Here is a 16,527-nt window from a genome sequence, read left to right as displayed (position 1 = left end):
AGTGAGCAAGATGGAAGAGTGAGAGAGATGTAGGCAAGAGAGAAATCATCTCTTCTTTCTACAATATCGTTATTCAGATATCGTTATCAGTCAGGTAGCCATGATACAGTATGTCTATACCTGGTGGAGATGGTTCCACTCCTCAGCAGCCAGTTGACCAGCTCCTTCCCCACAATGCAGTTGGGGTATGTACGGAGCCAGTAGCGGTGGTCCTGGAACTCCATGCCAGTACTGTTGTTACAAATCTTCCTCCACAGGTCTTTGAGCTGGGACGAGTCCTACATGTCATGAAAGTCAGTCAGTGAAAAATCTGTTTTTATTGTATGCTTTGCCAACAATGGAGTGTAAATATACAGACAGGGCTAGAAAGAAAATAGAGGGAGAGCGGCGTAAGGACAAGATGGAGAGAGGGAGAGCGGCGTAAGGACAAGATGGAGAGAGGGAGAGCGGCGTAAGGACAAGATGGAGAGAGGGAGAGCGGCGTAAGGACAAGATGGAGAGGGGAGCGTAAGGACAAGATGGAGAGGGAGAGCGTGAGGACAAGATGGAGAGAGGGACAAGATGGAGAGCGTAAGGACAAGATGGAGAGGGGAGAGCGTGAGGACAAGATGGAGAGGGGGAGAGCGTGAGGACAAGATGGAGAGGGGGAGAGCGTGAGGACAAGATGGAGAGGGAGAGCGAGAGGACAAGATGGAGAGGAGAGCAACAAGATGGAGAGAGGAGAGCGTGAGGACAAGATGGAGAGGGAGAGCGTGAGGACAAGATGGAGAGGGAGAGCGTGAGGACAAGATGGAGAGAGGGAGAGCGTGAGGACAAGATGGAGAGAAGGAGAGCGTGAGGACAAGATGGAGAGAAGGAGAGCGTGAGGACAAGATGGAGAGAAGGAGAGCGTGAGGACAAGATGGAGAGAAGGAGAGCGTGAGGACAAGATGGAGAGAAGGAGAGCGTGAGGAGGACAAGATGGAGAGAAGGAGAGCGTGAGGACAAGATGGAGAGAAGGAGAGCGTAAGGACAAGATGGAGAGAGGGAGAGCGTAAGGACAAGATGGAGAGAGGGAGAGCGTAAGGACAAGATGGAGAGAGGGAGAGTGAGAGAAAGGGATACAGAGATGGATAGAAGGGGAAAGAGGAAAGTAAAGAAAGAGAATCCTTACCAGCAGTATCTTCCTCTCCTCTTCACTGTGGTCAGGTTTGGGCGTGGTCCTACTGGTCTGGGGGCTCACTGAGCTGTCATAGGAGGGCAACATGGAGGAGCCAGACGGGTCCAGGGACAGGTTGGTCACACTGGCTGACCTGGATATGACAGGGATGGCATTACAGGACCTGCAGGGCATTCTGCACCCTATTTCTCTGAGTATGTGTGTGTGCATGTGGGGGAGAAACCTTGAACTTCGCATTCCAAAATCATAGGCATTAAAATGGGTTTGGTCACCCCTTGCTGCTATAACAGCCTCCACTCTTCTGGGGAGGCTTTCCACTAGATGTTGGAACATTTCTGCAAGGACTTGCTTCCATTCAGCCACAAGAGCATTAGTGAGGTCGGCACTGATTTTGTTGGGTGATGAGGCCTGGCTCGCAGTCGGCGCTCTAATTTATCCTAAAGCTGTTCAATGGTTTTTTTTTATTTTTTTATTTTACCTTTATTTAACCAGGCAAGTCAGTTAAGAACAAATTCTTATTTTCAATGACGGCCTGGGAACAGTGGGTTAACTGCCTGTTCAAGGGCAGAACGACAGATTTGTACCTTGTCAGCTCGGGGGTTTGAACTCACAACCTTTCGGTTACTAGTCCAACGCTCTAACCACTAGGCTACCCTGCCGCCCCGGGTTGAGGTCAGGGCTCTGTGCAGGGCAGTCAAGTTCTTCCACACCGATCTCGACAAACCATTTCTGTATGGAACTCGCTTTGTGCACAACCGTCATGCTGAAACAGGAAAGGGCCTTCCTCAAACTGTTGCCACAAAGTTGGAACCGCAGAATTGTCTACAATGTCATTGTATGCTGTAGCGTTAAGATGTCCCTTCACTGGAACTAAGGGGCCGAGCTCAAATCATGAAAAACAGCCTGACCATTTTTCCTCCTCCAACAAACTTTACAGTTGGCACTATGCATTGGGACAGGCAGCATTCTTCTGGCATCCACCAAACCCAGATTTGTTCGTCGGACTGCCAAATGGTGAAGTGTGATTCATCACACCAGAGATTGTGTTTCCACTGCTCCAGAGTTAAATGGCGGCGAGCTTTACACCACTCCAGCCGACGCTTGGCATCCCACATGGTGATCTAACACGGAACCCAAACCGGCTGTGCGTGTGCACCATCGTGCATAAATGTATTTTGTCCCCCTACACTAAACGCGATCACGACACGCAGGTTAAAATATCAAAACAAACTCTGAACCAATGACATTAATTTGGGGACAGGTCGAAAAGCATTAAACATGTATGGCAATTTAGCTAGTTAGCTTGCACTTGCTAGCTAATTTGTCCTATTTAGATAGCTTGCTGTTGCTAGCTAATTTGTCCTGGGATATAAACATTGAGTTGTCATTTTACCTGAAATGCACAATGTCCTCTACTCCGACAATTAATCCACACATAAAACCGACAACTGAATCGTTTCTTGTAATCTCTCCTCCCTTCCAGGCTTTTTCATCTTTGAACTTTATGGCGATCGCATCTACACTTTCATAGTATTACCACAAAAACTGGCAAAACAGTTAGTCTTTCAATCACCCACGTGGGTATAACCAATGAGGAGATGGCACGTGGGCACCTACTTCTATAAACCAATGAGGAGATGGGAGAGGCAGGACTTGCAGCGCAATCTGCGTCAGAAATATAAAGGAGTTCTATTTTAGCCCTTGGCATTGCAGACGCTCGTTGGCGTGCGTGAGCAGTGTGGGTGCAATAATTGAATAACATGGATTTCTACATGGTCAGCATGTTAGGCTTGTGTGAGGCTGCTTGGCCACGAAAACCCATTTCATGAAGCTCCCGACGAACTGCTCTTGTGCTGACATTGTTTCCAGAGGCAGTTTGGAACTCGGTAGTGAGTGTTGCAACGATTTAATACACCTGTCAGCAATGGGTGTGGCTAAAATAGCTGAATCCACTCATTTTAATGGGTGTCCACATACTTTTGTATATATAACGTACATCTCTCTCGGTAGGGTGCACCATCAGAGAACAGGGCTCCAAAATACAAGCCCTGAACAGAGTTGGGAAAAAACTAGCTGTAAAAGGGTTCGATAAAAATATGGACCAAAAGCAGACACTCACCGCTTCCTTATTGGGGACTTGCCTCCATCCTCTTGAAGCCCAGTCAGTCTAGAATTCATACCTCTGCTCTGAGACTCCTGGTGAATCAAACTGTCACACACGCAAACTAATTCATACCTGAACTAAATCATTTGACTTTGACGTCCATGTAACACTACAGTAACTAGTTGTGGTAGACGTATGCAGAAGGGTCAATATGGTAGGGCTCGAAGGGTAAGGCTCAACTCAAAAGTAAAAGAAAGCCAAGAAAGCCAAAACTGTTACAAGCTGGCCATATGAACAACAGCAGGACTCACTTCTTTCTTATCCCAATCTCAGTGTTTCTACACCAGGAGAGAAAGGGACAAATAGTTTCTTTGAGACATGTTGTTAGGAGCAAGAGTATCACACTGATGATTGGATCAAAGCGAGGCACGTGGTTTAATGGGATGGAATGTTATTAGCTCAAAGTGAGGCACGTGGTTTAATGGGATGGAATGTTATTAGCTCAAAGCGAGGCACGTGGTTTAATGGGATGGAATGTTATTAGCTCAAAGCGAGGCACGTGGTTTAATGGGATGGAATGTTATTAGCTCAAAGCGAGTTACATTGTTTAATGGGATGGAATGTTGCTAGTGGTAATCAATTACACAATAGCATGCGTTCTCTGACAAAATCAAACAAGGTCTGTCTTTGATAAACACAACCCCAATTTCTTTTCATAATTTGCTTGTTTTTTGCATTGACAATTTATGATTTAGAAAATGGATCTGAAAAATTGCTGAGAGATGGTTTTCAATAAAAGACATCCAATGAAAGTGGACCATGCTGGGAGAAAGAACCCACCCAGTATACAGGGGAAGAAAAGGACAGGTGGAGGGGAGTGGGCAGGGAGGGAGAGGACATGGGGGGTGAAGAGCGCCTAGTGTGTCTCTCTCCTCTGTCTCTTCAACTCTGCATTTGAAGGAAAAGACAAAGATGAGAGAAGGAATACACAGAGAGAAACATGGAGGCTATACACAGAGAGAAACATGGAGGCTATACACAGAGAGAAACATGGAGGACATACACAGAGAGTAACATGGTGGCTATACACAGAGAGTAACATGGATCCTATACACAGAGAGAAACATGGAGGCTATACACAGAGAGAAACATGGAGGCTATACACAGAGAGAAACATGGAGGCTATACACAGAGAGAAACATGGAGGACATACACAGAGAGTAACATGGTGGACATGGATCACAGAGAGAAACATGGAGGCTATACACAGAGAGAAACATGGAGGCTATACACAGAGAGAAACATGGAGGCTATACACAGAGAGAAACATGGAGGCTATACACAGAGAGAAACATGGAGGCTATACACAGAGAGAAACATGGAGGCTATACACAGAGAGAAAGAAAACACAGAGTAAAAAGGTGAGGCAGGGGAACAAATAGATGACTGGAAGTTGATGCGAAGGAGTGCATGCATCTTTTGTATGAGGGGAACGGAACGGGACGATTGACTAGGGGTCCATGCGAGGGAGGTGTGCATGCCGTAGAGATATAATAACATGTTATTGTATATTGATCTATTTAATTCTGTGGGGCATGCATGGTTCCTCACAGAGGTTCCTCTGCTCTCTGTCTCCTCTTAGTTCACCTCTGCCAGGCCAGGTCCTCCTCTAGGAAGATGTTACGGCTGGACTTGCGTCCTCCGACCGGGGTGCGAGGCTCGCTGGGTTCCAGGATGCAGACGGAGCTGACGGAGGAGTCAGACAGAGCAGACAGGTCCTCTCCAATGGAGCCAGAATCTGCAGACTGGGAGTAGCTCAGAGCGATCTTACGGCAGTAGGTGCAGGCCCGCAGGTCTCCTACACACAGTAACAATGGAGGGAGGTATGAAGAGAAGAGGATAGGAGAGAGAGAGAGAGAGGTGAGCAGAGGAGAGAGATAGGTAGGTGCAATGGAGGAAGGGAAAGAGACCGAGAGAGGGGAGGAGTCAGTGAGAGGAAGAGCAGGTCCTGCTATGAGCTAGGATGGAGGCAGTATTGTGGTTACTGTGGTGTGGTCACTGCATGGCATGGTTAGATCACATCACAGCATCACCAAAGGTCAAACAGATGTTTCATTGGTCTCAGATTCTCACATCACAGCAATGTTCAGGGATATTTCAAACAAGGTGTGCTCAAACACTACTGGTCAACCAGTCAACTTACCCAAAATACAACTTTGATAACACACACAACCACGGCAGAAAACACACACCATGCTGAGTGCCCATAGGCCTCTGTGTATACATATCCCCAGAGGTAGACCTCCTAGTGTTTCCTGCAACACATCTAAGTTATAGGTACAACAATGCATTGAATTCAAACTGGAGTTTAAACCAGTAGGGCCTGTGGTCTTGCTTTGGGAACAACTGTCGGGGCCCCCCCACCCACTCCCGTGAGCCTCCCCCTCCCCAAAGCACTCACCCGTGTAGCCCATAAACTTGCCAGGGATTTCCTGGTTGCAGCAGCGGCTGCAGAAGATCTGTCCGCAGAGCCGACAGTGGTGTCGGCGGCGGAAGGTGGTGAACTTCTCGTTGCAGTCGTAGCACTCTTTACACTGACTGTCTGGCATCCAGTACTGCTTCAGGTCACTGTCCTGCAACCAATCCCACAGGTTTGTAATGCGTCACGAGCCTGGACTTCTTTATGTATCTATTCTATTAACAACGGTGATGTCAGACTCCAGCCACCCTAGGCATAGAATGTTCCCTCTGCTACCGCACGGCAAGCAGTACCGGAGCGCCAAGTCTAGGACCAAAAGGCTTCTAAACAGCTTCTACCCCCAAGCCATAAGACTCCTAAACAGCTAGTCAAATGGCTACCCAGACTATTTGCACCCCCGCACCTCCTACTCTGCTGCTACTCTCTGTTAATATCTATGCATAGCCACTTTAATAACCCTACCTGTGTGTACACAATTACCTCTACACCGGTGCCCCTGCACATTGACTCTGTACCGGTACCCCCTGTACATAGCCCCTGTACATAGCCCCTGTACATAGCCCCTGAACATAGCCCCTGAACATAGCCCCTGAACATAGCCCCTGTACATAGCCCCTGTACATAGCCCCTGAGCATAGCCCCTGAGCATAGCCCCTGAGCATAGCCCCTGAACATAGCCCCTGAACATAGCCCCTGAGCATAGCCCCTGAACATAGCCCCTGAGCATAGCCCCTGAACATAGCCCCTGAACATAGCCCCTGAACATAGCCCCTGAACATAGCCCCTGAACATAGCCCCTGAACATAGCCCCTCATCATTTGTTATTCTTATTTCATACCCCTTTGCATGCCCCTGGAATTTTGTTAAAACTGCATTGTTGGTTATAGCCCTTGCATAGCCCCTGTGCATTTCACTGTAAGGCCCCTCTAGCCCCTGTTGGTTAAGCCCTTGTATAGCCCCTAAGCATTTCCCTGAAATAGTCTACACATGTTGGTTAAGGGCCCTGTAAGTAAGCATTTCACTGTAAGGTCTACACCCTGTTGGTTAAGGGCCCCTGTAAGCCCCTAAGCATTTCACTGTAAGGTCTACACCTGTTGGTTAAGGTCATGTAAGTAAGCTCTTTCATCATTTGGTCTACACCTGTTGGTTAAGGGCTTGTAAGTAAGCATTTTGTAAGGTCTACACCTGTTGGTTAAGGGCTTGTAAGTAAGCATTTCACTGTAAGGTCTACACCTGTTGGTTAAGGGCTTGTAAGTAAGCATTTCACTGTAAGGTCTACACCTGTTGGTTAAGGGCTTGTAAGTAAGCATTTCACTGTAAGGTCTACACCTGTTGGTTAAGGGCTTGTAAGTAAGCATTTCACTGTAAGGTCTACACCTGGTGTATTCGGCACATGTGACAAAGTTTGATTAGATTTTCTGAAGACGTCTTATTAAAGTATACGGAAACTGTTTCGCTGAAATCAAACGGTCAGATGAAACAATAACCACCTCCCTTTGAAGAGTAAGAGGGGTCTTAACATGCTGTCCTATATTTGGAACAGTTGCCTGTGTGTGACTGTGATTGTTAGCTAGGTTATATTACTCTAAATAAAAACAAGCTGCAGTAGAGCAATGGTGAGTAAAACAACAGTGTGACGTGAGGTACAATAACCAACAACAGTGTGACGTGAGGTACAATAACCAACAACAGTGTGAGGTACAATAAACAACAACAGTGTGACGTGAGGTACAATAACCAACAACAGTGTGAGGTACAATAAACAACAACAGTGTGACGTGAGGTACAATAACCAACAACAGTGTGAGGTACAATAACCAACAACAGTGTGACGTGAGGTACAATAACCAACATCAGTGTGACGTGAGGTACAATAACCAACAGCAGCGTGACGTGAGGTACAATAACCAACAGCAGTGTGAGGTACAATAAACAACAGTGTGAGGTACAATAACCAACAGCAGTGTCACGTGAGGTACAATAACCAACAGCAGCGTGACGTGAGGTACAATAACCAACAGCAGTGTGAGGTACAATAAACCAACAACCAACAGTGTGAGGTACAATAAACAACAACAATAAACAGTGTGAGGTACAATAACCAACAACAGTGTGAGTGTGACGTGAGGTACAATAACCAACAGCAGCGTGAGGTACAATAACCAACAGCAGTGTGAGGTACAATAAACAACAGTGTGACGTGAGGTACAATAACCAACAACAGTGTGAGGTACAATAAACAACAACAGTGTGAGGTACAATAAACAACAGTGTGACGTGAGGTACAATAACCAACAGCAGTGTGAGGTACAATAAACAACAGTGAGGTACAATAAACAACAACAGTGTGAGGTACAATAAACCAACAACAGTGTGACGTGAGGTACAATAACCAACAGCAGTGTGACGTGAGGTACAATAACCAACAGCAGCGTGACGTGAGGTACAATAACCAACAGCAGTGTGACGTGAGGTACAATAACCAACAGCAGTGTGACGTGAGGTACAATAACCAACAGCAGTGTGACGTGAGGTACAATAACCAACAACAGTGTGAGGTACAATAACCAACAACAGTGTGAGGTACAATAACCAACAACAGTGTGAGGTACAATAACCAACAACAGTGTGAGGTACAATAACCAACAACAGTGTGAGGTACAATAACCAACAACAGTGTGAGGTACAATAAACAACAACAGTGACGTGAGGTACAATAACCAACAGTGACGTGAGGTACAATAACCAACAGCAGTGTGACGTGAGGTACAATAACCAACAACAGTGTGACGTGAGGTACAATAACCAACAACAGTGTGACGTGAGGTACAATAACCAACAGCAGTGTGACGTGAGGTACAATAACCAACAGCAGTGTGACGTGAGGTACAATAACCAACAGCAGTGTGACGTGAGGTACAATAGACAACAGCAGTGTGACGTGAGGTACAATAACCAACAGCACTGTGACGTGAGGTACAATAACCAACAGCAGTGTGACGTGAGGTACAATAAACAACAACAGTGTGACGTGAGGTACAATAACCAACAGCAGTGTGACGTGAGGTACAATAACCAACAGCAGTGTGACGTGAGGTACAATAGACAACAACAACTGTGTAATGGGCTACTTGGCGTGATGGGCTACTTGGCGTGATGGGCCAATGGGCTACTTGGCGTGATGGGCTAATGGGCTACTTGGCGTGATGGTCTACTTGGCAAGATGGAGTAATGGGGTAATGGCGTAATGAGTTAATGGGGTGATGGGGTAATGGCATGATAGATACCTGGCTCTTTCCCTCCATGATCTCCTTGAGTCTTTTCAGAGCAGTGCGGAGCTGAACAGCCGTACGGGGGTCGTGAGTGCTCAGGGGGGTTTCCGGTTTCCTACGGCCCTCTAGGAGCACACATGGTGCAAACATTCAGCATACACTTCATAGAACACACTTCACCTAACCACGCAAATGCTCCCTTTTCATGCAAATAAAATGCAGAAAGGTAAAGGAGGGAGACAGAGAGCACCTTCTATACCTCTCTAAAGAGACTGTAGGCTAGAGTCCAATATGGGCTTGGAAATGTACAATAAAATGTCTACAAGGACTTACTTTTGATAATGGCAGGTTAGTTTAAAAAGGACTGCACAACGGCACAACAGAAGCTTACCGGTATATAATTTCCATAAACTAGGCTCTAGTGAACAATTATGGTTCATATGAATACAATTAAAAACAGATACCGCAATTAAGTAAGACACATAAAAAGGAGCATGTTAGTTCTTATATCATTATGCAAAAACACACAACTTTCCAAATATCAGTGTTGGCAACAAACCAACATGAGAAGGCACTTCATCGACACATGCCAAAATATAGTTCAATCAACCAAACACACAAAACCACTCAGGTGCTTGGGTTAGCCACCCACTCTGAAAGCAGGTTGTTAAAATCAGGCGCAAAACCATTTTGGAGATCTTATCAAACACACAGCATCGAAGGCCCTCACCCTGACATAATGGCCAGTCCACTGCAAAAAGAAAAGACATCAGCGTTTTGAATGGATGTCAGGCTACTCACATCGTCCATTATTCTTAGCGCCTCTCTATGTAAAACTAATGTCAATGTCAAGAATGTCTATCCTTCACAGCTATACAAAACAACTGTGGGGTAAAATAAGAAGTAGTCCAAACACACAGTCCATCCTCTCCTCTAAACTTGACTAGGGGGTCACCTCTTAGGTGTAATTACGACTAGTCATGTCAATTTGTTAAGGATGAAACTGATACTTTTACCATCATTGTCAGGTCAGAGATCATACAATCACTCAAAATGTAAACTAATGTAAACGTTTTAAAGAACCACTGTTGGAAGAGGATAGGTTGGCTTACAACTGTGAAACAACTGCAGCACTGGACATACAGTGTGTGTCCCTCCTGTGGCCCTAGCAGGAATGTGTGTGTGTGTTACCTGAGGCGGTGGATGTTCTACGGAGCAGGTTGGGGTGTTGTTTCCTATGGGTCCCAGAGCTGTGGATGGAGTGTGCTGGGCTGGTCCAGCTCCCACGCTCCCCAGTGGTTGACGTCAAAGCCACATCCGGTTTCTCTGTCACCGAGGGCGGCCGCCCCTCCTCTGTACACACAGACCAATCACAACAGGTCATTTAAGGTCAATAAAGTTCATTGAAACATCATCACACCTACCCATGATGACAAAGCTGTGTACTTTAGTATGACATTTGGAGTCTTTATAAAATGCCATACTACAAACATGACAATGCTTTATACGTCTGTAGTACATTCTTATCCAAAAACAACCTTTGTTGTGTTAAGTCTGTACTTCTATTTTAGCAATACAATGGTCACTTTAAATAAAAGGAATAGTTTAGTGTTTTAAAAAATATATAAAAACTGACATTTAACCTTTATTTAACTAGGCAAGTCAGTTAAGAACAAATTCTTATTTACAATAACTGCCTAACCGGCCAAACCTGGACAACGCTGTGCCAGTTGTGCACCACACGATGGGACTCCCGATCATGGGCGGTTGTGATACAGCCTGGATTCGAACCAGGGTGTCTGTAATGACATCTCTAGCACTGAGATGCAGTGCCTTAGACCGCAGAGCCACTCTGGAGTATGTTGTGTCTAATAAGAGCAGCGAAACACGGCGACTGTATACATTGCTGTTGCTGTCAAGAACATGCTCTCTCTTCTAATTCAATCAGAATTGAATCGCCAATTATCTTATAATAACAGAGAAATTTAAAGAATATGAATACTGTGCATAGAATATTTGGTCCTGCTTTATTTGAAGTGCATCTTATGAAGGCTTCAATACCACTGCATACATGGGTCACAAATCATCTATGACTGTATTTCATGCCATATAAAAGATGAACAAATGTGAACAAATAAATTGATGGTTATGTCACACAGTTATGCCACATTATGAATCTTTATAGAGCATGATATAAGATTATAGATGATTTGTGAAGCATCTATGTAGTGCTTATGAAGCCTATATGAATGTTTTATGAAGCCTTCATAAATTGGACTTCAAATAAAGCAGGACCGAATATTTAAATGCTCCAAGCTCTGGTATGTGAGCAGAGCTCTGTTGCCTTGGTGAGTGGCCTGCCAGTGAGGGCAGGGCCTGAAGAGAAGGAGACACATGATGGCCCATGTGGTTGAAAGGCCCCCTCCTGGCACCAAGACAACATTCTATCACATTACCTCACAAGACATGGGTTCAGATCTGGGCTGCATTCCATTCCATTCTGCTTCCTCAAAGTAATTATGACTGTAAACCAGGCTGGTAGTCAAGGCTACAGAAGTAACTTTCCCTGCATTCTAGGGGAAAGTACATGACCCTTGACTGTACAGTACTGCAAATTATAGGCTGCTATAGGCTACTCCACAGAATGAGAAATAACAAGAGGAGCAGTGTGACAAAACAACATTAAGTTATTAATAAACTTCCTTGTGGTTAATAGAGAATTTGCTGGACTCTGACTCAGTCACTTTGTCTTGTCTCTTCATCGTAATGCATAGGCTTACTCGAAGATGAACATTTAAAAAGACTGTCAAGTCAACCATCTCAAAACAATCTGTGTGTGTGTGACCTTGGTAAATGACCTTTATTGAAGCGGAACAGGTTGACGAAGGAGCTGTAGGCTGATCGGAGCGGAGGCTCGTCCTGCTCTGGAGTCAGGGGTTTGAAGTGTGTCAGGTGAGATGGGCTGCCAGGGGAGATGGGAGGCTTCACACTGAAATCCAGCGGAGAGGAGGAGGATTTGTCCTCAGCCTCCATGTCACTGCTCCTGCTGGAAAGACAAATGATCTCTTGGTGGGACCAGAACATTGTGGTCACGTCATGGTGATCCTCTGCTTGATCGTGTGATAACAACTAGGCCTAAACAACTAGGCCTAAACAGTGCCATTGCCTACTTGACTTTTTAATTTAAACCTTTATTTAACTAGGCAAGTCAGTTAAGAACAAGTTCTTATTTACAATGACGGCCTACAAAAAGGCAAAAGGCCTCCTGCGGGCACAGGGGCTATATATATATATATGACAAAACACACATCACGACAAGGCTACAATTTAATTGATATTCAAACCATTACTTTTGATCAAAGTTTTACCTGTGGTTTGTTCTAAATAAGTCTTGTCCTCAGTAGTTTAACTGGGCTGTGAGTTGTTCGTTTGAAGCTGATACCTCAGCTATTTAGCGTTCAGTTCCTCTGTTTCTCCTTTCAGACACTTATCATCATACCCATTTAAGTCCTTTTCTTGTGAACCAACCCCATAAACAGAACTGCTGTTCTTACTATTCCCCATGAAATGATGTTCCATCTTCTAGTGCAGTGAAACCACTTCACCACTTATGCTCGACTTCAATTGAATCGGTCACAGCAACAGCATATTATGCATAAACTTTGTTTATAAACTACAGTACTCAAAAACATTGTGATTTTATTTCACCATGGAAAAGAAGCGACTGCAAATATACAGCAATGCTGGTTTGATGGAATTACACCTATAGCTTACGAGGTAGAACATAATACTAAGGAACTGATTGAGTGCAAAACGGCCCAGAGTAGTAGTGGTTGTGTTGTGAACCGCATGTTTCTCAGGCTTACCCTCACAGGAAGCACATGATTCTTCTCACTCTCCCCCTACTTTGTAACAGAGCAAACAGGAAGGAAGGCAGAGGCATTAGCCTATAAGCAGAAAGGGAATAGTGGGATAGAATAGAATTTCTTCGATTTTTGCTGAGCTTTTGACACTTCTAGAGCTTGGTTCTAAGGTTCTGACTGCAAAAAGGAGATTAGGAGATAACTGGCTTTAAAGATCCAAATCCTCATTGTTTTGAATGGTGTCAACAATTTGTTTGTTGTATTGTTTTGAACGTAACAACATGAATTTGGGTATTTAGAGTACTATAAAAAGTAGAGAACATTGAACTGAACAAGGCTATCTGAGAGTAGTCATTATGGTCCTTGCAAAACAGTAGCATTGACGGACAAGAGTACAACTGCAGGCGACCCTACCACGATCTATGAATGCAAACCAATACCAGTTTATATCTGGTTGAGTGTAAAAACAGTACAACATGGTTATTTCTGTATACTGTCAAAGTCAAAACTAGTCGTCCAATGTATATTTCTCTCTTCAAGTAATGGTGTTCAAAGGCAAGAACACGTGATTTAGACTAGCCTACTTAGTTGATCATCTGTCCTATTCAAGTTAAGTCAACAACAAGCATCAACTACCACTGAGCTGAGGAACGTATCACTGCATAAATTCAGAACATGCAAATTAGACAAAAAAATGCTGTTTGATAAAAACAACGGAATTTGTAAATGTAGTATCTGACTTTTGCTGTTTTCGTCATCAAACGAAGATAAACGGTTGCTCTTAACAGCAGTAAGATAATTAGCAAAGTTACCACTTGTGGAGGGGGGTGGACATGAGGAAAATGACAACCTCACCAGTATGTTTTCCACCATGTCATGTAACCACTAACGGTAAGACCTATAATGACAGCTGAGAAAGCTAATGCCGCGTTCACATGCTAGTCAGAACTAGGAAACTCTGACATGTCCGACTTGATACCTGGTTGTAGTTATACACATGCCGCGTTCAACCTCACACTGCTTCAGTTTAGGAGGCAACTATTATAATGTGTATAAACTAGCTACATAACCATACTGTTAGCGTATTGCTAATACTGCTAGCTAACTGACTATTGTTAAAAGTAACGTTAACACCTGTGGTAACAACTAACTAACGTTTGTTATCATCGCCATGCAAGAAGACAAACATAAATAAACCCACCAATAACCAGTGCAAAGAAGTACCATGCAGATCAAAATCTATTAACTTAATTACTCAGATAGCTACAGTAGTAGCCGAACAGACTCTAAAGCTTGCCCAATAATGTTAGCGTCTATGGATGGGGTACTGTACATCTCGCTAGCCAGCTTTCTGATTACATGTGCCTGGCGAATCAGTGAGCTAGCTAGCAAGATAGTAGGCCCACCGAAGTTAGATAACTGAAGGAGGAGTGAACGCTCAGAACTGAATTTCCACAAAATAACACAAATTACCCGTGTGTTGGACTCCTTGTACATCCCTGTATGAATACAGTTAATGAGGTAAATTCCTGCGAAGTGGAGTAGGTACCCTATCTTTCCAAAAGCACAGTGACCCCCGAGCCAGACAGGACGAGTCGAGGGTCGATTGAACTGTTGTGATCACGAGACAAGACTGCGCCCACTTCTTCTTCTTTGTTGTGTTTTACGGCAGAATGAAAATAACAGATCCCAAAATACAAAAATTATGTGGATAAAAATACTCAAATTATACTGACTTCCACGTTATCACTCAACATGCTCCTTGCCTCTATGGTGAAAATCAATAATCCATGTCTGATCCCTACACAGGCTCAGGAGCCTGGGAGAGCGGCAAATCATCCCTAGCCATCCCTCCTGCCTCTGATCTGGCGGAATCACTAAACACAAATGATTCGATTGTAATTTATATCTGAGTGTTGGAGTGTGCCCCTAACTATCCGTAAATAAATACTAAACAAGAAAATTGTGCCGTCTGGTTTAATTAATATAAGCAATTTGAAATGACTTATACTTAAGTATATTTTTGCAATTACATGTACTTTTTATACTTTTACTCAAGTAGTATTTTACTGGGTGACTTTCCATTTTACTTGAGTCATTTTGTATTAAGGTATCTTTACTTTTACTCAAGTATGACAATCGGGTACTTTTCCACCACTGGCTGTGAATTCCTGAAACTCCATATACTTTACTGCAGCAGCCACAATAATATCCAATTTCTTTGACTTCCATGCTATTTGAGCAGTGCAGTTTATCACCGTTGTAATGAACGCCACAAAAAAAATCCACTTTCTCTTAGTTGACAAACATTCACAATGGACTGTGGTGCATCCACTACCATCTATAAAACACTAGTTTCACTTTCTCAATTCTAACGACTTCATCAATTCACATGAAGATTATTTCAAGCACTTTCAGAAAACATTGACATTAGTGCGGAAACTTTAGGATAGCTGAGTCTGTTACTGGTGTTTTTCAGCATTAAGGGAAAGGGAAAGGGGGATACCTAGTCCGATGTACAACTGAATGCCTTCATCTGAAATGTGTCTTCCGCATTTAACCCAACTCCTCCGAATCAGAGAGGTGCAGGGGTCTACTTAATCGACATCCATGTCTGGTTATTGACAATTTTAAGAACTCACATGTATCATTATCTCACAGACAGCATGAATAAGATGGAGCAGCCAGTGGACAATACTTTGAAATCATCCCAAAAGAGAACATCCCAATAGTTCTGTAGCTCAAACTATATGTGGTCAAGGATTTATTTCAACACTGGACTTGACTCTATCCCAGCAGTCTTGCCCTCCATTGTCTCCACAACTAAACATCTACAGCCCTCTGGTGCTGATAAAGTTTTGGATCATCCAAACAGCTTAAAGATGGAGACCACATTGGAGCTTGCAAAGAAGACCACCATTGGAGAAGCTGAGAAGACCACCATCAACAATGACAAAACATTGACATTAGTGCGGAAACTTTAGTATAGCTGAGTCTGTTACTGGTGGAACATTGTTAGCTCCCTTTAATTGTGAAATAAATTAGTTCATTCAGAGCATTGCTTGAGTAAAGGCAAATATAACCAACCTGGGACTGGCTATTCTGTTGTTGAAGGCCCGGAGCCAGGAGCGCACAGAGTCCATATCTATGACAGCTGTCTCTCAATTGACTTCAAAGAGTGAATGAATTCTAAACAATAACTTTTCCAGTCAGCCCTTCTATAATACAACCATGATACATCGCAACCTTTTGCTATGTGACTGTCACGTGAACTCAGTTCATAGTCATCCTTGACTTCCTCAAAGGAAATGAGTCATATGGGTTAATGATTCCGTGCTTTCAACTATTGACTGTTGAGTGGTTTGTACTTGTTCTTTATAGTATACAGTCCATGGGCCCATTACCAAACACAACAGATGAGTATAGACGGGCTGCATAAACAAAGACCAAAACTTTTTTTACTAATTTTAAACACAGTGGAAAGCATGATTATTTTATGAATGATACAGTCTATCATTGTACACAAGTAACAGATGTGTTTTATAGTGTATAAAAGGGGAATGCCGAAACTGCGCAATGCACACACTGTATTTGCAGACTCAAGCACAACCAGCTGGTGAGTTAGAGAGGGATTCTGAGCCCATCACTTT

The 16,527-nt window shown here is 43.9% G+C and overlaps 1 protein-coding gene across 6 annotated transcripts in view; it reads right to left on the bottom strand.

Annotated features, from left to right (window-relative positions):
• Positions 1-16,121, bottom strand: part of LOC135547610 (1-phosphatidylinositol 3-phosphate 5-kinase-like) — a 38,016-nt gene extending 21,895 nt beyond the window's left edge. Inside the window, exons 1-10 of one of the 6 annotated variants that reach the window (XM_064976761.1) lie at positions 14,351-14,725; positions 12,881-12,919; positions 11,873-12,057; positions 10,206-10,367; positions 9,030-9,139; positions 5,725-5,896; positions 4,911-5,121; positions 3,279-3,368; positions 1,154-1,292; positions 121-278 (exon numbers count right to left, since the gene is read on the bottom strand). In XM_064976761.1, the coding sequence (XP_064832833.1) occupies positions 121-278; positions 1,154-1,292; positions 3,279-3,368; positions 4,911-5,121; positions 5,725-5,896; positions 9,030-9,139; positions 10,206-10,367; positions 11,873-12,047 (1,217 nt within the window). In that variant the 5' untranslated portion in view covers positions 12,048-12,057; positions 12,881-12,919; positions 14,351-14,725. Of the gene's footprint in view, positions 1-120; positions 279-1,153; positions 1,293-3,278; positions 3,369-4,910; positions 5,122-5,724; positions 5,897-9,029; positions 9,140-10,205; positions 10,368-11,872; positions 12,061-12,880; positions 12,920-14,350; positions 14,726-15,964 lie in introns of those variants that run through there. The other 5 variants (XM_064976756.1, XM_064976758.1, XM_064976757.1 and 2 more) reach the window with 5 other exon arrangements.
• Between the last annotated feature and the right edge of the window lie 406 nt (positions 16,122-16,527).

This window comes from Oncorhynchus masou, chromosome 10 (genome assembly GCF_036934945.1).
Source record: "Oncorhynchus masou masou isolate Uvic2021 chromosome 10, UVic_Omas_1.1, whole genome shotgun sequence".
Lineage (NCBI taxonomy): Eukaryota > Metazoa > Chordata > Actinopteri > Salmoniformes > Salmonidae > Oncorhynchus > Oncorhynchus masou.
The sequence above is the reverse complement of the archived record's forward strand: the minus strand, read 5'-3'. Positions and strand labels throughout refer to the sequence as shown.